At 40.6% G+C, this 26,960-nt stretch overlaps 1 protein-coding gene across 5 annotated transcripts in view; it reads left to right on the forward strand.

Moving 5' to 3' along the window:
* The window catches only part of MYO16 (myosin XVI), a 637,262-nt gene that overhangs the window by 389,216 nt on the left and 221,086 nt on the right, over positions 1 to 26,960 (forward strand). For all 5 annotated transcript variants that reach the window (XM_084616853.1, XM_084616854.1, XM_084616856.1 and 2 more), the window contains exon 16: positions 14,702 to 14,849. In XM_084616853.1, the coding sequence (XP_084472979.1) occupies positions 14,702 to 14,849 (148 nt within the window). The remainder of the gene's footprint in view (positions 1 to 14,701; positions 14,850 to 26,960) is intronic.

Raw genomic sequence — 26,960 nt, forward strand, 5'->3', positions numbered from 1 at the left:
AGAATATAATGCTCAGCCTGGGGCTTCAGCAGCAACAGAGCGAGAAAGAATTGTTCATGGGAAAATGGGACAACCTCAACACCCAGCTACAAGAATCATTCTGATCCAATAACCAGCTCAACAAATAACCAGTAACAAATTGAGGAACTGAGAGGACAGAGGATGATGATCCAGGAGAGAGCAGGGAGTTGTAATAAGCACACAAGCATGGACATTGAAGTAGAAAGCTTGCTGACAGTTGACCAGGAAGCTTACGTCCCCACAAGGGAGTGGGGTAAGTATTCAAGTACCGCACCATACACCAATACAGAGGCTGTGTCAACCATAGAGGCTGTGGTGATACAGTAATCTCTGTGGCTACCCAAAAATCCCAACAACTAACAGAGTGCAGAAAATTAGAAGACAAGGTCACTGCAGCTGATAAAGTCAAGGAGGAAGTCATGGCATAACTCAACCTTATAGAGGGCCAAAATGCACTATTCTTGTAGGAGCTAGAGAAAATAAACTCTTCAATGGACTGAGGTTCTGGCTCAAGCCATAAAGTGAGAGCAAAAGTCAGCCCACCCGAGGATGAAGAAGGAGGGCGACAAACAACAGTACTTGCTCTTACAAAAGGAATTGAGGGAACTTGATGAAAAGTTAAGACCAGTGATAAAAGAATCAAATTACTAGAAAGTGAGAAGGCAGCCCTCTGGGTGAATTGAGCTCTGGGGAATGTCAGGCACAAGACAAACAGGCTGAGGCAGTACTCAGATCTCAGGAAAGGAAAGCTGCCAGACCAACAAGGGAAAATGGCATGCCCAAGAAGGAGCCACAGTGCAAGAAGAGGAGCTGATGCTCCCCCCCGAGACCACAGATTTGGAAACCTCAATACACAGTTCTAATCAAATGGGAGCTGAAAAGAAGACTAGCCTATAAGCAAAAGTGAACGTTTCAGGGGAGAACAACAAAAATGATTCTCCAACCGGTAACATCACACACAATGTGATGTGGGTCCAAGAGGCTCAGAAATGGGCTTTCATAAACTCTTTAATGAAGGCCATAGGAAAAAAGATGTGATTTGGTAATAATTAGAAATCCTAAGATGGAATTGAATTGGATAAAAAAGGCTTTGTGTCCAAAGGCTGTGCATGTGAGTGTCTCCAGAAGGCCATTCCCAAAAAGGCAGAGAAGCCGTCTTGCACAGTGCTGTTGGTTACCGTCAATGCTGTTGGAGGACTAGAATTACAAGACATGCAACTTATTTTGAATGACATACTGAATACTACATGACTTGTAGTATTGTCATATTCACTGATGAGACAAGAAAAATGGTTAAAGGGCTGGCAGACTTCCTTGAGGCAGCCAAACAAGAACTGCCCCCATGCTGGAAGAAATGATCAAAGGAGGTAAATAGGCCAGTAGCCCTATAGAAGATAGTCAATGGGATCACCCTGCTTGAACCCATATAGGCATGGGCAGGTAATGAATTGTACCCAGGGAAGGGCAAAAGTCATGGAAAAAAAGGAAGGGATGTTATCCTTGGACAAGACCAACACCCTGGTTCCTTTCTGCAGTGGGAGGCATGTGACAGGGTGTAGCAGGCCTTTGTGGCCTCCTACTGGAGGCCCTGATGCTCTGCTGTACCTCACCTCTGGAGCCAGTTCTCTGAGAAGAAAAGAACAGCCAGTATTTCATCTGAAGGCTTGCCTAGAGAGGTATCCTGGGAGCCATTGAGATGTGGTCCTCCAGCCACTAGAAGGGCTAACAACCAGCAGCAGCCAATCAAGGCCTAGCAGGGTGAAATAAAAGGAGCTGCCTGCTGCTCGCAAGACAGTTCCAGGCTGGAACCTGTGGAGTGAGGAAGAATGCTGCTTAAGTGTATGCACACCTCGTCCCCCTTTTGGGAGTGGATCAGGGTTGTGAGGGCACCATGGTTGCAGTCTACCAGACTGTCCTTGCACTCAAGATAGTGTGGCCCAATGGCCAGAGTCCATGTGGCTGCCACCAAAGGGAGGTGGCGGCTGTGGTAGGGGAACACTGGCCCACCCGAATCCACTGGGTCCCAGCTCAGGGCCCTGTCAGTGGCAAGTCCACCCAGTCAGCAGGGATTCTACTGCAACACACTGACTTTACATGGGTGGGAGATACCACTCACTCCGCTTCCAAGGGCCCCTTCCTACTGTGTTTCTTGAAGCTGTAGTCCATATGTTGTTGGGGTCTCCAGGTTCCCTGGCATGGGTAGCTCTCTGGAACTCTGACTTCCACCAATCAACTTTAGGTAGCAGGTCTCCCGTTGAGTCCTTAGGATCTTTGGTTCCTGCAGTCAGGGGCTGTAGCGGCTCTTAGCCTGGAGCCTCCACCAACCATGCTTCCTCCTCAGTGGCCTGCCCAGACTGAGCTGAACTGCTCTCCTTTCTACTAGCACAACAGTTGGAGCATGCCCAGCATGGTATGAGGGGTGGGATTTCCTCCACCCATAGTGTGGGATTAACGCACACCCCATCACACTAGGCCACAGCCAAATCGTAGGGCCTGTTTGTGGCCACAACTGAGGGTAGGGACCCTGCTGAGTTGATTGTGGAAAAAGAATTAAGCCCAGAAGGGTAAAAAAGGGTTTGGACTGTGTGACCTGGCCAGAAGACCAAAGCAGACAAGACCTGTATAGGCTGACTGACAGCCTGCAGGGGGCACCTGGAGCTGAAGAAGATGGCAGCACTGCTGCAGGTACGGGGGGGGGGGGGGAGAGAGGACACCCAAAGAAATGAGTGCAACCTACCACATGATCAAGCCATGCTGTTTTTGTCCACAGAACAAATAATGGAGATGCTCACTGATAAGCAGCTACAGTAACTCCTCACTTAAAGTCGTCCCAGTTAACGTTGTTTCGTTGTTACGTTGTGGATCACTTAGGGAAGTTACGCAATGCTCCCTTATAACATTGTTTGGCAGCTGCCTTCTTTGTCCACGGCTTGCAGGAAGAGCAGCCCCTCCTCATGCGGATTAGAACCGGGGGGGGGGGGGGCGGAGGGAGTGGGGAGCAGCAGCTTTCCACCACCCCCATCAGCTACCCTAAATTCCCTGTAAGGTACCGTGGCTGGGCAGCTGCCCATCAGCAGTTCAAGTGGCCCTCCCCCCACTGCCGTGCTGCTCCTGCCCTCTGCCTTCAGGCTGCTCCCTGGAGTTTCCTGCTTGCTGGGGGAGGGCAGGAGAGGGGTGCTGATGTCAGGATGTCCCCCTGCCTCTGCCCCCCGCTCTGTACCCTCTCTTCACAAAACGGAGGAGGGGGACAGGGCTCCGGGACAGAATGGAGGGAGCTTGCTGGAAGCTGTTGCTTCCTGTCTGAACTGATTGATCTGCCTAAAAGGGCAACATACTTGTAGTGGCGTCACTGTACTTAAAGGGACAATGCATGTCTCTCACTCATGCATGCACCCCCCAGCACTTTGGAAAGTCAGCACCTGTGCAGCCATGCATATGCTCTCAGGAGGAGGGAGCAGTACGCTCCAGCTGGATAGCGTGGGCTCATCATCATGTTCAGTTTTTGCAGGGAAGGGTTTGCAGCTACTGCCCTACATCTATTGTGTTTCCTCCCTCCTGCCTCAGTCCATGCTGCCTTGTAGAGTGTGAGACTACGTTAACAACAGCATATTAACCCTTAAGGGCTCAGGCAAGTGCTAGTTCATCATTCAGCAGCAAGGCATTCGCTGGGAAATATTCCACCCTCTGACTCCACCACCTCAACCAAGCTGCATAATCATTCATTGCTGTGTACAATATTAAACTGTTTGTTTAAACTTGTTTAAAACTTATACTGTATATGTATATGTCTTTTGTCTGGCGAAAAAAAATTCCCTGGAACCCAACGCCCCTATTTACATTAATTCTTACGGGGAAATTGGATTCGCTTAACATTGTTTAGCATAAAGTCGCATTTTTCAGGAACATTACAACGTTAAGTGAGGAGTTACTGTATTATATATTTTGTTTTATCCTTATTGTTCAATGTGTGGCCCCAAGCCTTAAATGTACTGCACACTATTCAAATCCTGCTCTGAAGACAGAATTATTATTTCCTCATGGACTTTCCTATGGCACTCATCGTTACAATATCTGCGTGCTTCACAAACATTAACAAATTTATTTTCATAACAACCCTATGAGATGAGGTGGTGGTATTATCTCCATTTTGCATATGCAGAATGGACCCACTGAGACATTAAGGTCAAAAGTTTCTACTAATTTTGAGTACTCAGTTTGAGATGCCTGGGGTCTGTTTTTTGTTTTCCCAGAATACACATTCTTAGCTGACTGATCTGGGGCCACACATTGAACCAGCTTTCTCCACCATGAATTACATGCAGCTAAACTTCCAGGCTCTGATTCAGGATTGTTACTTCAATTTTATACCACTTAATTGATTTCAGTGTTTGGAATAATATGGTGGTGAATCAGGTCCATTAACATATACTAATATGTAACTTACACCTGGTTACACATCACCTCTGAATTTGGCCCAGTGACTCTTACTGAGTCTGAGGGAGTTTAAGATGTCATCATTTACATGCCATTTCCTTGTCTTCTGGCACGAATGTAGCAGGAAAAGTGGCTAATACGTTGTTGTTAGTAGCTGTAAGTTGAAATAGGCCATCTTACTGCAGTTTTTTCAGTGAAGTTACACCTGATTTATTCCACTGTGAGAAGAGGATCAGGCCCATTGTATTGATCTGTAGATTAAAACCCACTCAGTGATTTTGTGTATCTCTATGGAAGAGCATTTGCAGCAATATTTACCGTCTCTTGCACTGTTTAAACATGAATGAACAGTGTAAATATCAAAAGCACCAGATTCTCTTGAGATGTGACTTTATAACTGACATTTATGCAAACAGGGACAAATGCAGCTGGTTTGTAAACAAAACTTTAAAAATTAGGTCACGACCGGCAAGATTTTAGGTTGTTTAGAAACCTTAATGAAAGATGTTTTGTTACGAGGTCTGACTCACGTCAAATTATCATAGAAGATGCACACTGAGGTGAAACAAGAACTGAGAATGCTTGACAAAATTACAGCCAATAATTCAATGTGAAGGAAGTGAGTAAGAGCCTCCAAAGTAATACAGTGGTTTGTTATCACAAGTGATTCAACATATGAGAAAGGACCTAAATTTTACATCAAACAATAACATCTCATATCCATTTTGGCGACTTAGTACAGTTGTGCTTTATACAATAGAAACAGGACTAATTTGCTCATTTCCATGCCCCAAATATTCTGAGAAACAAATGTTAAGGCTGCTTCATGTTCCTTCCCTGAATGTGAATAAAATAAGTATATACATTAGAAATAGGGCTGTCAAACTATTAAAAAATTAATTGTGATTAATCATGAGATTAAAAATGTGATTAATCGCAGTTTTAATCACACTGTTAAACAATAGAATATGATTTATTTAAATATTTTGGGATGTTTTCTATATTTTCAAATATATTTCTATTGCAACATAGAATACAAAGTGTACAGTGTTCACTTTATATTATTATTTTATTACAAATATTTGCACTGTAAAAAAGATAAGATAATATTTTTTCAATTCACCTCATGCAAGTACTGTAGTGCAATCTCTTTACAGTGAAAGTGCAACTTTAAAATTTTGAATTTTTTTACATAAATGCACTCAAAAATAACACATGTAAAACTTTAGAGCCAACAAGTCCCATCAGTCTTACTTCTTGTTCAGCCAATCGCTCAGATAAACAAGTTTGTTTACATTTAAGGAAGGTAATGTTGCCTTCTGCTTATTTACAATGTCACCTGAACGTGAGAACAGGTGTTCGCATGGCACTGTTGTAACTGATGTTGCAAGGTATTTACGTGCCAAATATGCTAAACATTTGTATGCCCCTTCACGCTTCGACCGCTATTCCACAGGACATGCTTCCATGCGGATGATGCTCATTAAAAAAAACTGTGCCTTAATTAAATTTGTGACTGAACTCCTTGGGGGAGAATTGTATGTCTCCTGCTCTGTGGTTTTACCCACATTCTGCCACATATTTTGTGTTATGGCAGTCTTGGATGATGACCCAGGACATGTTGTTCAATTTAAGAACACTTTCACTGCAGATATGAAAAAACACAAAGAAGCTACCTGTGACAGGTTCCCCCCCTTCGGGGTGCCACCTAGGACTTGAGGTATCACTGAGCCTGCTTGACCCACCAGCCTAGGCTCCCTGTCACCCTGTAATGCTGCGACAAACTGCAGACGCTCCCAGTCTCACATTTTCACCAGCACACAGGTAGGGACACATCCAGCTGCAGAAACACACAGACACTGAAATCAGCTAAGGAATTACCCAATACTGGAGTGCATACCTGCCTCTAGAAGGTAAACCCAAAATTGTGCTGTCTTGCACTGCACAGAGAACTGTACAGCGTAAGCTCATGAAATTTGCCCTCTCCCCCAATGTGGAGAGGGATATATACAGCTTTCTAACCCAAGTTATGATTTCTACATGCACTGGTTTTAGACAAAACAGCACAAGTTTATTAACTACAAAGATAGATTTTAAGTGATTATAAGGGATAGCAAACGGATCAAAGCAGATTACCTAGCAAATAAAACAAAAACTCAATCTAAGCTTAATATACTAATTAAATTGGATATGAACAGCAAATTTTCACCCTAAATGTTGTTCTAGGCAGTTTGCAGAGAGTCTTGAAGGCAAGCTGCACTTGTTTGCGGCTTAAATCTCTAGATATTCCATTCACAGGCTAGACAACTCTCTAGCCTGGGGTCAGCCCTTCCCCCTAGTTCAGTCCTTTTGTTTCTCAGGTGTTTCCAGGAGTCCTCTTTCTTGGGCAGGGAGTCAGTGAAGAACGAACCATGACGGTTTCACTCCCCTGCCTTAAATAGTTTTTGCATATGGCGGGAATCCTTTGTCTTGCAGGTTGATTCCCCACCCCGAGTCAGTGGGAAAACACTAGTAGTATCATGGAGTCCAGTACCAGGTGACTTGGTCACATGTCCCTGCAGTCATAACTCAGAGGCTGTTTGAGGCAGGTGGGTGATTAGCATCTTCTGAAGCCTATTGTTCTCCCAAATCGCTCTTCCCAGCTAGCCATTTAGACTGATTGCATTCTGTCTAGTGGGCGTTCCCCAAGTGTAAACACATTTGTAATAGATGCATAGACAATATTCCTAACTTCAGATACAAAAATGATATATGCATACAAGTAGGGTAATCATATTCAGTAAATCTTAACCTTTCCAATGATATCTCACGTGCCTTATCTTGCACAAAATACATCATAATTTTGCCATACTCATAATAATATTACTATGAAGAATATGGGGCATAATGCTAGATGTTAGATTTCTAAAGATAACTACAGCACTCAACCCAAGGTTTAAGAATCTGCAGTGCCTTCCAAAATCTGAGAGGGATGAAGTGTGGAACATGCTGTCAGCAGTCTTAAAAGAGCAGCACACTGATACAGGCTCTAAAGTTTTACATTGTTTTGTTTTTGAGTGCAGTTATGCAACCAAGAAAAATCTACATTTGGAAGTTTCACTTGCACGATAAAGAGATTGTATGAGGTAAACTGAAAAATACTATTTATTTTATCTTTTTTACAGTGCAAATATTTATAATAAAAATAATCATATAAAATGAGCAATGTATACTTTGTATTCTGCATTGTAATTGAAATCAATATATTTGAAAATGTAGAAAAACATCCAAACATATTTATAATAAATTTCAGTTGGTATTCTATTATTGTTTAACAGTGTGATTAAAACGGCCATTAATCCCAATTAATTTTTAATAGAGTTAATTTGTTTTGAGTTAATTGCTTGAGTTAACTGCTATTAACTGACAGCCCTAATTAGAAAGGACATTTTTCACCCTAAAAATGTGCCTTAGTGCACAGCTGAAAAATGGAGACTGATAGTCCTCATAAGTCAGGGTCTTAAAAAATAACAAAATCCTGTAGTTGGTTTAAAGATTCAGGATTCCTATTTCTTCTCTTCTCTTCTCTTCTCTTCTCTTCTCTTCTCTTCTCTTCTCTTCTCTGTAGGGTCTTATACCTCCTTCATCACAATAGTATCTTGAAGGTCTTCCTGTAGTACATTAAGTAATATCACTAACATCTGCCACACATGGTTATTCTTTCTTTCATCTTCTCCCCAAGGTAGGAATGGTGTATGCAGTTGAGTGTTTGGTAGGGTTATTTATCTTTTTTATATACATACTGCTATGAATTTATATTAGAGAAGGCAGGGCAAAGAAACACACCGTGGTTTTGGAGCAGAAAGTGGTGAGCTTTCTGGTTGTTCTTAGTTTCTGAGGAAATTCAAGGACCATCACAAATCTCACCATCTTCTGATTGAAAAGCAAGGTGCATTTCTTTGATCTTGCCTTCTGTAATACAATCACATAGTGTGTACATAATAAATAACCCTACCAAACCCAAACATCAACAGCTTCCAGCAAGCCTCTGAAAGAGCTCCATCTGCTTACAGATGAGGTTTACCCTTATAGAAGAAAGTTCCGTTTTCCCTGAGAAGCAGAGTTGTCGGTCACATTCTACATAGAATCATAGAAATTTAGGACTGAAAGAGACCTTGATAGGTCATCTAGTCCATCCCCCAATGCTGAGGCAGGACCAAGTATACCTAGAGCATCCCTGAGAAGTGACTGTCTAACCTGTCCTTAAAAACCTCCAATGATGGGGATTCCACAACCTTGCTTGGTAACCTATTCTGGTACTTAAATTTTTCTAACTTTAAGGGTAATTTCCTAATAGCTAACCTAAATCTCTCTTGCTGCAGATTAAGCCAATTACTTCTTGTCCTATCTTAAGTGCACATAGAGAACAATTGATAACCATCCTCTTTCTAACAGCCCTTAACATATTTGAAAACTAGTATTGGGTCACCCCTTGGTCTTCTTTTCTCAAGATTAAACATGCCCAGTGTTTTTTACCTTTCTTTTTAGGTAAGGTTTTCTAAACTTCCTATCATTTTTGTTGTACTTTTCTGGACTCTCTCCAACTCGTCCATATCTTTCTTAAAAGTGTAGCTACCAAAACTGGAGACAATACTCCAGCTGATACCTCATCAGTACTGAGTAGAAGGGAACAATAGTATTTTTTGTACCTGCATCACATTGCTGGTTCATATTCAATTTGTAATCCACTATAACCCCCAGATCCCGTTCAGTAGTACTATTGCTTAGTCAGTGATTCCCCAACTTGTAATTGTTTGTTTGATTTTGTTTCCTTCCTAATGTAGAGCTTTGAACTTGCCTTTATTGAATTTCGTCTCACAGACTTTAAGGTCAGAAGGGACCACCATGATCATCCAGTCTGACCTCCTGCATATTGCAGGCCACAGAACCTCACCCACCCACTCCTGTAACAGTCCCATAACCTCTGGCTGATTTACTGAAGTCCTCAAATCATGATTTAAAGACATCACGTAACAGATATTCCACCATTTATACTAGTTTAAAGCTGAAAGTGACCCGTGCTCTAGGCTGCAGAAATCTTGTTGAATTCAGACCAATTCTACAATTTGTTAAAGTCATTTTGAATTCCAATCCTGTCCTCCAAAGTGCTTGCAACCTGTCCAAGTTTGGTGTCATCCACAGATTTTATAAGGATACTCTTCAATCCATTATCCAAGCTATTAATGAAAGTATTGAATAATATCAGACCCATGACAGACCCCTGCAGAACCCTACAATATACATGTTCCCTGTTTGATAGCAAACCCTTGATAGCTACCCTTTGAGTTCAGTTTTTCAACCAGTTGTTCCGCCCACCTTATAGTTCATTTCAACTAAACCACATTTCCATACTTTGCTTATGAAAAAAGCATGTGGGACAACATAAAAAAGCCTTACCAAAAACAAAATGTATCACATCTACTGCTTCCTCTCTATCCACTAGGCCAGTAACCCTGTCAAAGAAGGAAATTCGGTTCATTCAGCATGATTTGTCCTTGACAAACCCATGCTGGCTATAATTCCAAGCTTTAGGTGATCTTTTAGATATGCTGGGTCCAAGTCATTGAGTGCCTTGAAGATAAGGACCAAGAGTTTGAACTTGACTCAATAGAAAATCAGTATAGAAAGCAGAGGACAGGCTTGATGCACTTGTGGTAGCCCATGTTGTTGAAGAGATGTTCTGCAGCATTATGTACTCAGAGTTTCTGAAGGATTAATGGTTCATGTCATGGATATCGCATTGCTATAGTCCAGCTGCATGTATAATGAAGGTCGTCGTGCTCCAGGATGGTAAGCAGTCTACCAGTCATGTGGAGATGGTAGAAAGTGCTACTCCTAGATCCTGCTCTGTGAGAGTTTAATGTAAGTAAGGAGTCCAGGACCACTCATAAATTACAGTCTGGTGAGGTCCTGAAGTTCCATAGCTGCCTAATGGACCTCACAGTCTGAACTTCCACCTTCCCCAAAGCAATGCAATCCCAAAATGTTTCTTCTTGCTCCCCTCAAGCCCTATCTAACACTGGGAAGACCTTCTAAAATTGCTCAGGTGCCCTACTGTTGTTTCTCAGAGCATCATTCTGTGTATTACCTTTCTGGGAATATGCTAACTATAATCTGAAGCAACTGCTATTTGTTCTTTGATGGCTACAGCATTCCCACTTGGCCGCAAACTTACCACCACCAGTGAACAGGTCCCAAAAGTGGGAATGCATCCGGGTGACTCTCAAAGAACAACAAATTAAATGTTTCTAGCAAATTAAATGTTAAATGTTTAATGGAAGTTGGAGCTGGCCTGATAGACTATAGTAGTTGTTTATATTTATTCCTTAGTCACTGAAGAGACTGATTGCACAGAAATGACACCAGATGATTTTAGTATTGCCAGAAGTTAATTGAGACCCAACATGGACATTTCAGTATGTTGGCGGAAAAAATGTCTTCCTGAGTCAGTTGACACCTGGCTGTCATGGATATAAGGAAGTAAGCCAGGGTATTCAGCTTCTCAGAAATCTGAAAAGAAAGTCAGCAGTTAAGCCCCAAGGAAATCAAGTCTGACAGTTTCCTACTTCCCTGTTCCCAAGCCTCACTTTCAGAAAGAAAGCCATTATTTCTGAGAGTAAGTTCCATAGAATTAAAGCATAAGGACACAGCCTGATTCATGAGATGAAGCAGAATTTATTTTCCCCTAAATGTTTGTCATTACAGCATAGGAAACAGTGTGTTACAAGTACTGGTGATTGGCTAAAAAAATGGTTTCAGGTCTCAACCACTTTTCAGAGTATTATTTTTTGTTATACAAAAAGTGAAGAGAGTGGAGCCAAAACAGCTCTCTGATATATTCTCAAAAAATGGTTCAGCTCTAATCCATCAAACATTATTTTGTCTTTTGAAACAGCTCTGCTGAAGACAGCATGGTCTTTGAGAGAGAGAGAGAGATGCAGTTTCAAAGAATGAATTGCTGAAAAAAGGACCAAATGTCCACACTTACAATACAGAGTCTGCTTGCTGACTTTGTAGCTACTGACTAGGTCAAGTGATCTATGAAAGGGAGTGGAAATTTCCTCGCTGTGTATAGGCATAATTTCTACTGGACAAAAATAATACAGTACATCTTTGGTTTAGAACTCTATTATATTTCCTTAACTTTATACATTTTATTTCACACACGGATTAAAAAAACATATTTCACCTTATAGAAGAATAGTGCACTGTTAGGTTTGTTTCTGAATCCCATTAAGCTGCATTAAGAGGATGATGTTTTTGATTCATGCTGATCAGAAACCTGATAGTTCTTAACAGTTCTTCCCATATCTGGAGATGAGCAAACCAAGATGATTAATAGGCACATTTATCATTATTTAAGTGGATTTCTTAAAGTAGTTGAATGAGGTTGGTTTTAGTTTTGACTGCCTAAATAAGGCCTGATAATGTTGGCATGTACAAGTGTTCGGCATCACTGAATGTTTAACTTATTAATTAATCAGATTCATATTTTCTATTCCACTTTGGTGGAACCGCAGTCACGTAATGACTCTGATTCTTGGGCCGTTCTGTTCAGGCCAGATTCCCTGTGCTGTCGATCTGTGTTAGAGTAGCAGATCTGCAGTAAATGCTGTGCAGCAACAGTAAAACGGGGGGCCAAAACACAGGCCAGGATCAGCATAATGGTTTTCAAGACACATCTCTTTCTTCCACCATTGTCCCCTTTTTCTTACTGTACCAACAGTAGGCTAGATGACTGACATGCTGGCTCTATGTCCTGCGCTGGCTGTATGACCCCAGTGGTTTCATCCTCTGTGGAATGGTTAAAATCATGGCTTTAGGTCAAGATTATGTCACACGTGTGGCACAAAGCAGCCATACAGCCCTGAAGTATCTGTCCTAACATCTCTACTTAGGGAAAAAATTGTGATAGTGATTTTGATTGCTAATGGCAGCTTTAGAGATGAAGTCAAAGCTTGGCACCGCCAGTGGGAATTTTTGCACTGAAATCCTTATCATTATAACTATTACGTTTTATATATACAATGAGAAACTTTCAGTGTAAATGACTTTAAAGGAAAACAACAAAAAGGAGAGGGGGAGTTTCCATGAGAGTACAGTGGGCCCAATTCTCCACTGCTTTGCACCTTTTCCCATCATTGACACTTGTGAAAAAATGGGTGTATAATTCTTTCAAATCAGAATGGAATAATTTTATAACTACTTTTCGCTCCCTTTGCACATAAATGACTGCACAAGATGCAAGACAGTACATGTATGGATCCAATGTGTATATCTTCTGTAAGAGGTTATATCTAAATTGAACAGAAATGGTGGCTGCTTCTAGGACAGTGGTTCTCAAAGCCAGTCCGCCGCTTGTTCAGGGAAATCCCCTGGCGGACTGGACCGGTTTCTTTACCAGCCGCGGGCCACAGGTTTGGCCGATCGCGGCTCCCACTAGCTGCGGTTTGCCGCTACAGGCCAATAGGGGCTGCGGGAAGGGCGGCCAGCACGTCCCTTGGCCCGCGCTACTTCCCGCAGCCCCCATTGGCCTGGAGCGGCGTACCGCGGCCAGTGGGAGCTGTGATCGGCCGAACCTGCAGACATGGCAAGTAAACAAACCGGTTCGGCCCGCCAGGGGCTTTCCCTGAACAATCAGTGGACCAGCTTTGAGAACCATGTAGTAGGAGACAGAGGACTTCCAGAAATGCAGAAGTGCAATACCCAAAACACACAGTCAGAACAGTTACATATGCAGCTTTAAATCCATTACAATGCACACTGTGACCAACACCCCACTCAACTCTCACCTTCTTTGACTTTTCCCCATATGTTCATCTACTGCAGCCTAAAAGCAACCCAATTTACTGGGAGTAGACACCTTTGTTTATGCCCCTTGATTGAGACTGAGAAGGAGGTGTAGTATCCAAAAATGCTTTACTTTTCTGCACCTCTCTTCGTGGATGTTTGTATGGAACCAACTATTCATACACCAGTAAGCAAAACCAAGACAAGATTTATTAAAAAGAGAGAGCAAATAGAATTAAAAGAAAAGAAACAGTGCTTACTGTATTTAGGTTTACACTTCGAATGAGCAAAATAAATAGTCATTCTCAGAATAGTTACAGAGAAGACAGAGAAGTGAATGATTAGTTTACATCTCATAAAAGCAGTTCTCTCCTCTGACTACTCTTTAGTCAGCCTGCTTGCGGACCATCTGTTTTACCTAATCCATCCTTCTGGGTCAGCTTGCATGTCCAGACATGTTTCCTTTGAACTAGGCCTGCCACACCCCACACTACACCAGTCTTATCCAGTTCTGTATATGCACAGTAGGGTCTTGGTTCACTGCCCACTCCAGGAGATGGCTCAGCGAGGACACAAAGTCCCTTAATGATGCTCATTGGTTGTCCTCTAAAGGTTCAATGATCCAGCCCAGATGCTGCATTTCACAGAGCAGTCTGCATACCTCTGCCCCAGCCAATTTCTGTATCATCTTTTCAGACAAACAGATTGGGGTTTTCTTCAACACAACACCCATCCCCACATCTACATGCTAAATTTCCGTTGTGAATTAGGGACCATACCATCTGTCATAAACACTTACAGATCCATACCATCTGTCATAAATACTTTATCAGTAGTTATTAAATGCTTATGTTGCACTGAAGTTTATGTTGAAACTAGCTGCATACTTTACTGAATATACAGTACTGATATTATCCTGTATACAAAACAAGTTTAATTTAGAGTTAAGGTTTTTGGAGTGCATTTCCTTTGAGTGCATAATCAATAAAAAATAATATCTGCATTTCATTTTAACTTCAGTTTCTTTCTTTTCTTATTTCAGGGAAGGTTTATAGTTACATTATAGTTGGTCTGTTTCTCCCTCTTTCAAAGGTTTGACTACTGTTTTCTCTGATAAGCAAAATATATAAGACCACCAATATTACCAAGCTCACCAATAGAGAGTTTTTCCATTAACTCTCAATGGAGCCAGGATTTCACCCATTATATTTATAACCTCTTGGGTTTTTACTGGCAGCGTTTTGACTATGGCTCTTGCATTAAATTTATGTTTGTCTTTCATCTTGTACTATTAGATCCTTATATAAGGCGTAAATGTCTATTTTCCATCTTTTGTGATAGCTAATGGTTTTTAATTTACGTCAAAAACAATCCATTTAATGATTCGCTTGTTTGTTTGTTTGTTTGTTTTAATCAGCAAGGATTTATACGTACATGCTGGAGAAGTCCCGTGTTGTCATGCAGCCTCTCAACCAGAGCAATTTTCTTGTTTTTTACTTGTTGATGGATGGGCTGTCGGCTGAAGAAAAGTACAGCCTGTACCTCAGTAATTTGTCTGCACACAGGTAGGAGACCAATTTCATGTTTGCTATGGAGCTAATATTTTTTTTCTATTTCATGCCTTACTCCTCAGAGATGCTGAGCACCTTCTACTTCTGTTGAACACAGAGTCCTCATTTTGAAAAGATGTTTGCTTAAAATTATTGTTCTTTTTTAAGTGATTGTCCACATACATGGGTTTCATTCTCAGTGTACATGCAACCCAGGCATATGAGATCAGATTCTTTTAGCATTAAGTTTCTGTGGGGGCCAGGCCTGTGCCCTAGATTTTTTTTGAAAAAGGGGATAACCATTTCTAGAGCTGTTTTGTCCCAGACCAGAACAAGAAATGCTAGTGTTCTGCTCCAGAGACACCTCCAGCAAAGGATTCCCGTCAGATCCCTTTCTCCTCCCCTGGACTCTGGGACTGATGTATACCTTACCCTGATCCTCATGATACTGAGAGTCCTGAAGAATCTGAGGCAAGATGCAGGATCTATGAACATGAGAGTCCCAGGAGGGGCCAGGCAGTTATGGCATTCAGATCTGGTGAAGCACTCAGCACAGCCCCATGTTATTTTGCCTCTTTGCCCAACACAGTCTCACAGCACAACAGTCAGATCTGACATTCCAAACATCTGACAGTCTGGATGCTGGCTGGCTAACAGTCATCAAAAGAAGCTGTTCAGGGAAAGTTCGGACCATTCTGCTCCAAAGCAGGAAAGTCTCAGCTAGACTGACGAAGGGCTTGTCTACATGGCAAGTTGCTGTGCAGCAAGCCAAAGTGTGAATCTACAACACACCAGCTTGCCACACGGTAATGTTTTCTGTGGATACTGCTACACGGTCCACTGAACATCCCAGAGTACAGTAGCAAGCCAGACTCCACTCCAGCACGTTCACTGCACTGTAGCAGTGTCCACATGGAATGGTACTGTGCGGCAAACTTGTACACTCTAGATTCACACCCTGTCTTGCTACAAAGTAACCTGACTTGTAGAGAACCCAAACCAGCTGATCATCTTAGTACCAGCTGTTACCCTCAACAACACCCATTTTAGCTCTACCAGACTATTTATTAGCCCTTAAACAATCTGGACTTTCTGTTAGTTCCATGAGATTCATATGGCAGCAACATCTGCACATTGTTCTCCTGTCCAGGGCCATGCTATATTTTCTCACTCTTCAGTGACTAGATTCCTTACAGGCTTTTTTTTTCCTCCCAGTTTGGGATCCCCCTTCTTCTTGTCACCTCAGTATATTGTTAACAGGATTGATGGGTACCAGCTTTGAGTCCTTAACAAACCTATTCCTTCTACTATGTATCAATGAAGACTGACTTTTTAGTAGCCATTATGTCAGCTCAAATGGAAAGGAAGATACAGGCCATCATGGCAGTATCTCCCTTATGCCATGTTTCATAAAGACAGTCACTTTAGGCCTCATCCCAAGCTCTGTCTCAAAGTTGTTACAGAATTCCATTTGAACAAATTTATTCATCTCCCAGCTTCCTTCCCCAAGCCACACTCAACCCCAGTGGAAGCTAAACTTCATACACTTGATGTAGTAAGGGTATTGTCATGGTACCTTAACAGGACAAAAACACTCAGGAACATACAGTACCTAGACAGTTTATGGCTTTTGCTGATGGACTTAAGGGTCAGGCACTACCCTCACAAAGATTATCAGAATAGGTGTCCACTCTATAAGAACTTATTAGAAGATAGCCAAGTTAGATCCACCTACCCATAGTAGAGCTCATTCCACAACCAGTGGGGCCCCTGGATGATTGAGATACAAAAGGAGCACTTAACAACAATAAAGTCATCACAGAGAAACTAAATTAATTCTGTACTTCAGTCTTCATGGCTGAGGACGTTAGGGAGATTCCCAAACCTGACCATCTTTTGTAGGTGACAGATCTGAGGAATTGTCACAGATTGAAGTGTCACTAGAGGAGGTTTTGGAATTAATTGAGAAACTTAACAGTAACAAGTTACCGGGACCAGATGGCATTCACCCAACAGTTCTGAAAGAACTCAAATGTGAAATTGCAGAACTATTAACTATGGTTTGTAACCTGTCCTTTAAATCAGCTTCTGTATCCAGTGACTGGAAGATAGCTAATGTAACGCCAATATTTTAAAAGGGCTCTAGAGGTGATCCTGACAATTACAGACTGGTAAGTCTAACGTCAGTACCGGGCAAATTAGTTGAAACAATAGTAAGAAATAAAATTGTCAGATACATAGAAGAACATAAATTGTTGTGCAAAAATCAACATGGTTTCTGTAAAGGGAGATCATATCTTACTAATCTATTAGAGTTCTTTGAAGGGGTCAACAAACACGTGGACAAGGGGGATCCAGTGTACTTAGATTTCCAGAAAGCTTTTAATGAGGTCCCTCACCAAAGGCTCTTATGTAAATTAAGTTGTCATGGGATAAGATGGAAGATCCTTTCATGGATTGAGAACTGGTTAGACAGGGAACAAAGGGTAGGAATAAATGGTAAATTTTCAGAATGGAGAGGGGTAACTAGTGGTGTTCCCCTAGGACTTATTCATAAATGATCTGGTGAAAGGGGTAAACAGTGAGGTGGCAAAGTTTGCAGATGATACTAAACTGCTCAAGATAGTTAAGACCAAAGCAGACTGTGAAGAACTTCAAACAGCTCTCACAAAACTAAGTGATTGGGCAACAAAACGGCAAATGAAATTTAATGTGGATAAATGTAAAGTAATGCACATTGGAAAAAATAACCCCAACTATACATACAATATGATGGGGGCTAATTTAGCTAAAACTAATCAAGAGAAAGATCTTGGAGTCATCATGGATAGTTCTCTGAAGACATTCACACAGTGTGCAGCGGCAGTCAAAAAAGCAAACGGGATGTTAGGAATCATTAAAAAAGGAATAGAGAATAAGACGGAGAATATCTTATTGCCCTTATATAAATCCATGCTACGCTCACATCTTGAATACTGCATACAGATGTGGTCCCCTCATCTCAAAAAGGATATACTGGCATTACAAAAGTTTCTGAAAAGGGCAACTAAAATGATTAGGGGTTTGGAACAGGTCCCATATGAGGAGAGATTAAATAGGCTAGGACTTTTCAGCTTGAAAAAGAGGGGACTAAGGGGGGATATGATAGAGGTCTATAAAATCATGAGTGGTGTGGAGAAAGTGAATAAGGAAAAATTATTTACTTGTTCCCATAATATAAGAACTAGGGGCCACCAAATGAAATTAATGGGCAGCAGGTTTAAAACAAATAAAAGGAAGTTCTTCTTCACACAGCGCACAGTCCACCTGTGGAAATCCTTGCCTGAGGAGGTCGTGAAGGCTAGGACTATTACGGAGTTTAAAAGAGAACTGGATAAATTTATGGAGGTTAAGTCCATTAATGGCTATTAGCCAGGATGGGTAAGGAATGGTGTCCCTAGCCTCTGTTTGTCAGAGGGTGGAGATGGATGGCAGGAGAGAGATCACTTGATCATTACCTGTTAGGTTCATCCCTCTGGGGCACCTGGCATTGGCCACTGTCGGTAGACAGGATACTGGGCTGGATGGACCTTTGGTCTGTCCCAATATGGACATTCTTATGTTCTTATGTACAGCTCAGACAGCCTCTGCTGCCTGTTTCAAGAATGTTCCTATTTCTGAAATTTGTAGGGCAGTTACATGGAGCTAAGTCCACACATTTACAAGACTCTAGTTTTTGGTAGATGCTTTTAGAGCAGATGCCTTTTTTGGTAGGTCTGTCCTCCAGTCATTGTTAAAGAAGATTTCATATACCTACCTCCAAGGAAACAGATAACTATTTCTTAATCATCAAGAGTGAGATCCATGTGGACAGTCACTCAAAGAAGAAAGAGCAGTGGCTTACCTTACAGTAACTGTAGTGCATCAAGATGTGTTGTCCAGATGGATTTCACAACTCGTCCTCCATTCCACTATTATGGAGTCTTACTCTTCCAGGATTCTGTATTGGTGGAGAAGGTGAGGCACAGCTGAGCCTCCTTTACGTTTCATGTCCTTGGGCAGCATGGCACAGGGACATCTAGGACACAGGCAAAACCCCAGCTAACACTGCTGCTCAGAATAATCTAATCTTGAGTGCAAGGGGCACATGCACATCAAGAGTGAAATCCATGTGAACCACACAACTTGAAGAATCACAGTTACTCGAGGCTTAGTAACTCTTCCTTTTTTTTCCCTCTTAAATTGGTCATCTGTTCACAGCTTCAACTAGATAACAGCAAAAAAATAAAGAACAATAATAATTAAAATAATCAGAAATGGGTCCTTTGATGTCTCAGTGTTTGAATGTTTCCTTGGCATTTTCTGACAGTTTGTGCATCATTCCATACTGGCTGACGCTTGAATAAAACAGCTGTCCTAGATTTTCAGGCCTGTAAAGAGGCTGATGATGTAATTTTCATTTCTGGTGGAAAACCTTTATCTACACTGATTTTTTTAAGCACAAATGTTTATGGTAGCACTGCTTGGTAACACCTTAAGTTCCTTACTCTTTTGGAATTTAAATATGTTGCCACATTTCAGATAGAATGAGTTAGTACAGCAACTTTGAAACAAATATGGAGCTACATTGCTTCCCTAGAAAGATCATTTCAAAGGGGAAAAATCAGTGAAATCTGTCTTCTAATTTTTTTTCTTGTAAACCCTTTGAAGGCTTTTGAGACCAAAGAAGATTGTTTAGCTGCGCTTGAGAGCATTAATTTATTCCTCTTTAGCAAAAATGGTTTGGAATCCTTGAGTTTATTCAGAAAATAGCACAGTTTGCGTTTACTTTGCAAGGAGTTCCAGCAAGAAACAACTCAGCAAAGACCTGGATAATTAGATTCATACGAACAAAGACGTTATCTCATCAATAGCGGATCAATATTCAAAAAGAACAAAGTAATATTTCTAAATAGCTACATGTGTAACCCACACACTCCTGGGTGTGGTGTTCTATCCCATCTAGTGGTACCCCGACCACTTAGAGAAAGTTAAATGAGTCTGCTCTACAGCCTTAGCTAAGAGCCAGTTGGCTTTTAGCTCATGCAGTAGAGGCTCATGCACTGAGGTCCCAGGTTCAATCCCGCCCACTGACGACTGGGGTCTGTCGAAGTTACACTTGTACATCGTATCCAGCTCCAGAAGTAATTGATAGCAGAATATATACATAAAGTTACTTTTATTGATAAAGCTTTGCTTTAGTTATATACAGTAGATTGTCGTTTTCACGGTTAAGAAACATTTTGGTCCGTATTATGCTTTTGTTACACACGAATAGTTCAGTTAGCCAGGTTCATCCTGGTTGCCACAGTTACACCAGAGATTAATTTAACATCATGACACTCTTTGCATGAGTAAGGCAAGCAGGATTTGGCCCATCATCAACTTCTTCTTTCTGACTGATACTTCGATGAGATCATATCATTCTGGTAACACCAATGATTGAATCTGTCATGTTTTCTTTAAACATGTGTAAGCATGATACTAATAACAAATTGAATTAGGTAAAATCCCCTTTGAAACTGAATTTTAGTTCATGCTCAGCTGGTTGAAATGGTTTGTGTCTGACTTTTGTTCCTTTCTTAATTTGTTTAAAATTGCAGCCATTAAAGTGAAGACTGAACAGTCTCAAGATTATCCATGGTTTGTTAAGGTCACTGGCTACGCCTTTGTTCCCACTGAGATTTAATCAAGCACGATGAGTAGGAAAGGCTTTAAAACAACTCTTATTTGTTCCTGATTTTCAGTATAAAAATGAACATTTTTATTTAAAGAAATAAAAAATATTATTAATTTATTTTAAGCTTCATCATCTGGCATGGATGACATGTTGTTGTCCCTTCTCTGAGAACCTGATTTATGAGGTTAATAGATGGTACAAACAAGAAACTCTGGGATGAAATGAGACTTTTGCCATTGATTTCAACTGGGCCAGAATCTCATAGCAAATGACTAGAGAAGAAATTGGCTATGAACCAGCTTTTAAGTGTTGTAGATTTTCACTTCTTTAAAAAATATATATATATTTCGAACACTTTCTCCTTTCACTCTCTCGCTACAATTGATGGAGTGATGTTGAAAGGATCATGAAAGATGTATTTTTAGGGATGGCTTTGAATGATGGTAGTTTTGTATAGGATGGGAGACTATTCCAGTCACAGGTTACTACATGTCAGAAGGTACAAAGCTGAGCGTGGGAGGAGACAAAAGAAGCAGATAGGCAGGAAGATCTGACACAGTGGAAAAAGTGAGATAAGGAGTCAGAACAATAAGACCTGTGATGTAGCCAGGGCTGGAATTGTGCACCAGTTTAATTGTCAGGGCTGGGAACTTGGAAATGATGCATAAGTGAATGGAAGCTAATGAATAGGTTAGAAAATGGGAGTGATGCTTTGATGAAGATGAAGAGGAAGTGAGGAAGATGATTTTGTCATTCACATTTTTGATGGACTGAGTGGGTGGGAATTAAGAGAGAAACGGGAGGCAAGATTTGAAAAGACTTCCATAGGCAATGTCAGAGATGACCAAGGCATGGACAAGGATTTTATAGGCAGGAATGCTGATGAAAAACAATTTCTGGAAATGAAAAGCATGAACTGTGGAAACAGCTTGGAAGGTGGAGGGGAATAAATAGAGGAGGCAAGTGTGATGCTGAGATTGTGAGCCTAGGTGACGGAGATGAAAGTGTAACTAATAGCAGTGATAGAAAAGGGAGGGACAAATAAGGGGGAAAATAAATTCTGTTTTTAACCAGATAACTTTCAATTGGTGGCAGAATGTCTATGCTGAGATATTGGCAATAGTATTAGAGATGCAAGACCGAACAGAGAGGGGAGAGTCAGGAGTGAAGAGAGATTCTCAAGATGCTGCTACTGGGTGAATAAAGGATGTTTGAATGACCTCATTTGCATGCATTTGAATTAGGGGCGGGGGCTGTATTTGGAATTTCCAGGCTCTCTGTTGGTATTGTCTGTTTTAAAAGAACTATAGAAGTTTATTACGGTTTTTAATGAAAGTAAATGATAAATGGTTTAAAGGTTAATTTCAGGTTGTCCTGTTTTGTGTTTGCTTTTGTGACTGGGTATGGATTGAATTTAGATTTATTAAGAAAGTTATTGTACTGTGAGTTAAAATAAATGTATGCTAATTATTATACGTGTTTCTTTTCTAGTCCTATGGATGTGCATGATCCTTTACAATCTCATAGTTAAGACAGGTCCTTTCCTTGAGGGACATGAAAGCTACATTGGACATTTACAGAACGAAGAGACATGGTGTCGGGGCAGATCAGCATGCATTTGATCTGCAGTGGGAATCTTGGTGAAGGAAGTGTGTTCTAAGGACTGAAGGGAGAAAGTTTGGCTCATACTGAGGGGGAAAAGGTATGATCATTGTGGACAAAAAAAGAGCATTAAGAAAAGGCCTGGAAAGAAGCTTGAAACAGGGTGTAGATAGACATGCACTATGATTTAGACAGAGTCAGGGCTGATTATAGAGTCTCAGTGGTCAGAAAGAGGATAATTGTTAAATGTTTATGGGGTAATAATTATATTATTATTTTCATATTTGAAGTTATTAAATAATAATCTACTTTAAGTGATCAGGTATATTAGCATTTAGAAATTGACATATTCCATTTAAATATGTATATTAGAATCATCGTTTGAAAGGATACTGGATGGATTAGGGACTGGTGACAGGTTTGGAAGCTATTCAACTCTAGATCACCAACTTCAGTCTAAACCATGTTGGTAATGTCCATACTAGTTACAGTTTTATGGCTGTTTGGTAGTATGTGTGAGTTGATTGGGTGGCCTCAGTGGAATGCTTGCTGGACAGCTGTTTTTAAGTCCTCCCCTCTGATGTCTGCTCCTTCCCCCACCTTTTATCTTTTAAAATCAGCTACACTACTTGTGCAAAAACTATATGTGCAATAATAAACAATTTACAGGCATTAAAGAGTGGGAAAATGCATATACACTTACATTCACTCACATTAGTAACTATGCAGCTCACACCTATCAGGAAAAGGCATGTCACTATGTGGCATTTCCTAACCAGTATTTCCTCTTATGATTTTTTGGTGCCAGTAAGAAAATTTCACATTAACTTCATGTATAAAGTAGCTACTGCAATGAAGTAACTGGATTAGTCATTAAAATCTGAATTGATCATCACTTCTTTGTTTGATCACTGAGAATATCATTCCTCCAATTTAAATGATAAACTTCATTTGTCAAAAACGACAATGAAAAAGCAGTGAAGGAAAGTGAGTGGCTTAGAAAAGAGCACAAGAGACTGTTTTCAAAGTGCACTGTTTTGGCTGACCGAATGTCTCATGCCTCAAAATTTTTGTGTGTATTCGGCACCCCTCTTTTCTAAAGAATACTAGAACAATGTGAAGTTAAGTGGTGATTATTCTAGAATTGCACATGAGTATCCCTATTGATGGGATAAGTGCATCCCTATGGCACACAAATTTGGAATCTTCTAGAAGGCAGTGCTTTTGGAGCCACTCAACCCAACTTTCCATGATGCAGGACACTCTGAAAGTATAAAAAGTGTATACTCCTTCAGGTTTCAACTGCTAAGGGTACAGCAAGCAAGCAAGGCAAGAGTTTTCTAATAACTCTTTTGCCTCTAAGCATTTCATAAACAAACAAAACTCTTTGTAATAGTCTGCCCAACCTACTTTTTTCATGCATTAAATTGCATAAATCACTTGTTAACCCACCTACCCCATATATTTTAAACCATTTTCCCTACACCTGAATATCAACCAGCCCTCCTAGTTTTGTGTCCATTTCCATTTTGTATGTCTTGCTGCATGTCCCATGACCCAGGTGGACACACTGCAGTTGCCTACACTATTTGTCACTTCCCTTTTCCCTAATTTGAATCTTAGGTAATTGACCATTTTTATCCACCTTGGAGCTTTGCCATCAATATAGTATTTATTAACCTTTTTGTCGTAGTCTTAGATGTGTATACATTAAGATAAATGTTTTGAGTAGGTTTTGCCTGAACTAATAGCATGAATAAACCCAACTACACCTAATATTTCAACCAAGATAAGAATTATTTTAAAGTAATGTGACTTATGTGGTCAGATGTACAGAAGCAATTGTTGAAATCACATCATTCCCCTATTATCCCAAAGCAGCATACATCTTTATCTACAAAATGTCCATTAGAAATTTCATTTTAAAAGTGAGATATCACTGGAATCATTCTACAAATCATTCCACCTTGACTGGAATTATTTTAGAGCACTGTGTTAAAAAGCCTTCTCCTTGACTTTGTGTCCAAGATAAATGGAGATTCTGACTCCAATCTAATGAAAAATGTAGCTTTTATTATTAGTTTATCAAACTATTATGTGGAGGGTTTTTTATATATAATGCTACCTATGAACATTATGTGTTACAGTTGTTGGAATTAAGGATGAAGGTTCTGTATCTCAGAGAATTAGAGATTTTTATGAGACTTTATAGGTTTCACAATTTGCTAGCTCTTCCTTTGTATAACTTAATGCTGTAGAGTCTCACTGTATTTTCACTCAAGCTGATTTCATTTCAGTGTAGCCTCATTGTCCTCAGTGGAGTTACTCCTGATTTATATAGGTGTTTTGGGGAGGAAAATCAGATTTTCTTTCTTTCTTTCTTTCTTTCTTTCTTTCTTTCTTTCTTTCTTTCTTTCTTTCTTTCTTTCTTTCTTTCTTTCTTTCTTTCTCAGTTTAAAGAGCAACATTTGTTTTTCTTAACTAAAGACCACTGTATTTTGCTGGTGGATACACCCTTGAAGGCACACTGGCACAAACAGTGTTTTATATATAGTGTACATATTATATACATATTTAATAGATATAATATATATGCTGCATCTATTTTTGATAGAATTGTCTCTTCCCCAGCTCTGCTCCTTTTTTCATAGTCTCTCTTAAGTTGAATATAAACGTTCAAGTTCTGACTGAACTCTCAAACCCCCAATTATTTGTTTCTGTCTGAAATCAGGCAAACTAAGTTTTCCCAGTCGTCATTAGAATATACATAGTTAGGGCTCCATGTGTGTTACAGAGATTGCGGAAGGCATGGATTCTGTGACTTTCTACGACCTCTTTGACTTCTGCAGGGGCCAGTGTGGCTGATCCCAGGGCCGCCCAAGCATCTGGTTCCGGGGCCAACTGCTCAAGTGGCCCTGGGGAAAGACACACCAGCTGCTGCTCCAGCGGCCCACAGCAGTGGTGCCGGGGTGGTTGGAACAGCAGCGGTCCATGGCCCCGAGCAGTTATCCCTGGGAAGCCAGCCAGAGCAGCCACAGTCTGCTGGCCACAGCAGTTGGTGCCGCTGGCCCCAGCCACCCTCTCCTAGCAGCAGTCCCTGTGGTCCCCCAGCAGCAACCCCCCACGCCTCCCAGCACCCCACCCCAAAATTTAATCACAGGTATTTTTAGTATAACTCATGGACAGGTCACAGGCCATGAATTCTTGTTTATTGCCCGTGACCTGTCCATAACTTTTACTAAAAATACATGTGACTAAATCGTAGCCTTACACAAAATACAGCCCCTTCCCTGAAGACCTTGCAATTCATTAACAGTAAGAGCACAGTGCAATGATACAAGTCACAGCAGTGGAATTAGATGTGTTTATTAGCACCCACCTGCTTTGCACAGCAGGTGGGGTTTTAAGATTGATTTGAAATGATTCGAAATATGGCTTTTTGTTTGGTCCCATCATAAGTGATGGGAGAGGGTTGGGCAGAGCATTGGGAACAACAGGAGTGAGAAGGAAGAATTTAGATCAGAGAATTGTAGGTGGCAACAGAGTTGTGCAACGCTTTATAGATGGGAATGAGAACAGAATATGAACGGAATACCGAAGAGGGGGGACAAAAGCAAAGAGGGAGAGACTATAGGGGAGAGAAAAAGAGGAAGGATGTAAAAGAGGAGATTATACTAGTCAAGGTGCAAAATTACTAAGTCTAACTAAATAGGAAAAGCTAGAAAAGCTCTGGATGCATATAACTGCATATAGCATCATCTTTAATATTTGCAGTACCTAGTGTTCTGCTTTGGTGTGTATAATTTGCACATACCCAAGCTAAGTAGTGTGCTCTCTCTGGAAAGATAAGAAAACATTGTAAATGGTATTTCTGTGTACACCAGTTGCCCAAAAGTTAGTTTCACAAACAGAGCTCATTATAACTCAGAATTAAGCTACTAATAATGTACAGCCTGAAATCACCAATCTTTTTTCAAATATAACTATTTTTTCAAAAACTTCCAGCCTAAATTTTCAAAAGTGATGTGTGATTTTGGTTGCCTCCATTTTGAGACATTTAAAAGGGACCTGATTTTCAGAAAATGTTGAGCACACACTTGGCAAAAATCAGCCTTCATTAAGACCTCTCAAATTGGGCATCTAAAATTTGTCAGTCAATTATGAAAACGTAGGTGGTAATGTGCATATATTATATACATCCGTCATGATTTTAAAGTTAGTTAATAAATACTAAGTTTCAAAAGTATAGTTTCCCTGTACTTAGCAGGCAATTATGGTATCTTAGATTCTGTGATGCGGTAACTTAGTAAATGTTGACTTTTTAAGGGAAACCACTGTTTATGTGACCGTTGTGGTTCCGTGTCTCATACATGGTCAATCCTGAGAGTTGTTGAATGCCTCCTGTGAGGTGCACAATACCATCAACTCCCACTGAATTCACTAACACAGGAACTGTAGTGTAATCTCTTTATCATGAAAGTTGAACTTACAAATGTAGAATTATGTACAAAAAATAACCACATTCAAAAATAAACAATGTAAAACTTTAGAGCCTATAAGTCCACTCAGTCCTACCTCTTGTTCAGCCAATCACTCAGACAAACAGGTTTGTTTACATTTGCAGGAGATAATGCTGCCCGCTTCTTGTTTATAATGTCACCTGAAAGTGAAAGCAGATGTTCACATGTCACTTTTGTAACTGGCATTGCAAGGTATTTATGTGCCAGATATGATAAAAATTCGTATGCCCCTTCGTGCTTCCAGGACACCATTCCAGAGGGCATGCTTCCATGCTGATGATGCCTGTTAAAAAAAATAACATGTTA

The sequence above is a fragment of the Lepidochelys olivacea genome (assembly GCF_965140295.1).
Source record: "Lepidochelys olivacea isolate rLepOli2 genome assembly, chromosome: 1".
NCBI classification, from domain to species: Eukaryota; Metazoa; Chordata; order Testudines; family Cheloniidae; genus Lepidochelys; species Lepidochelys olivacea.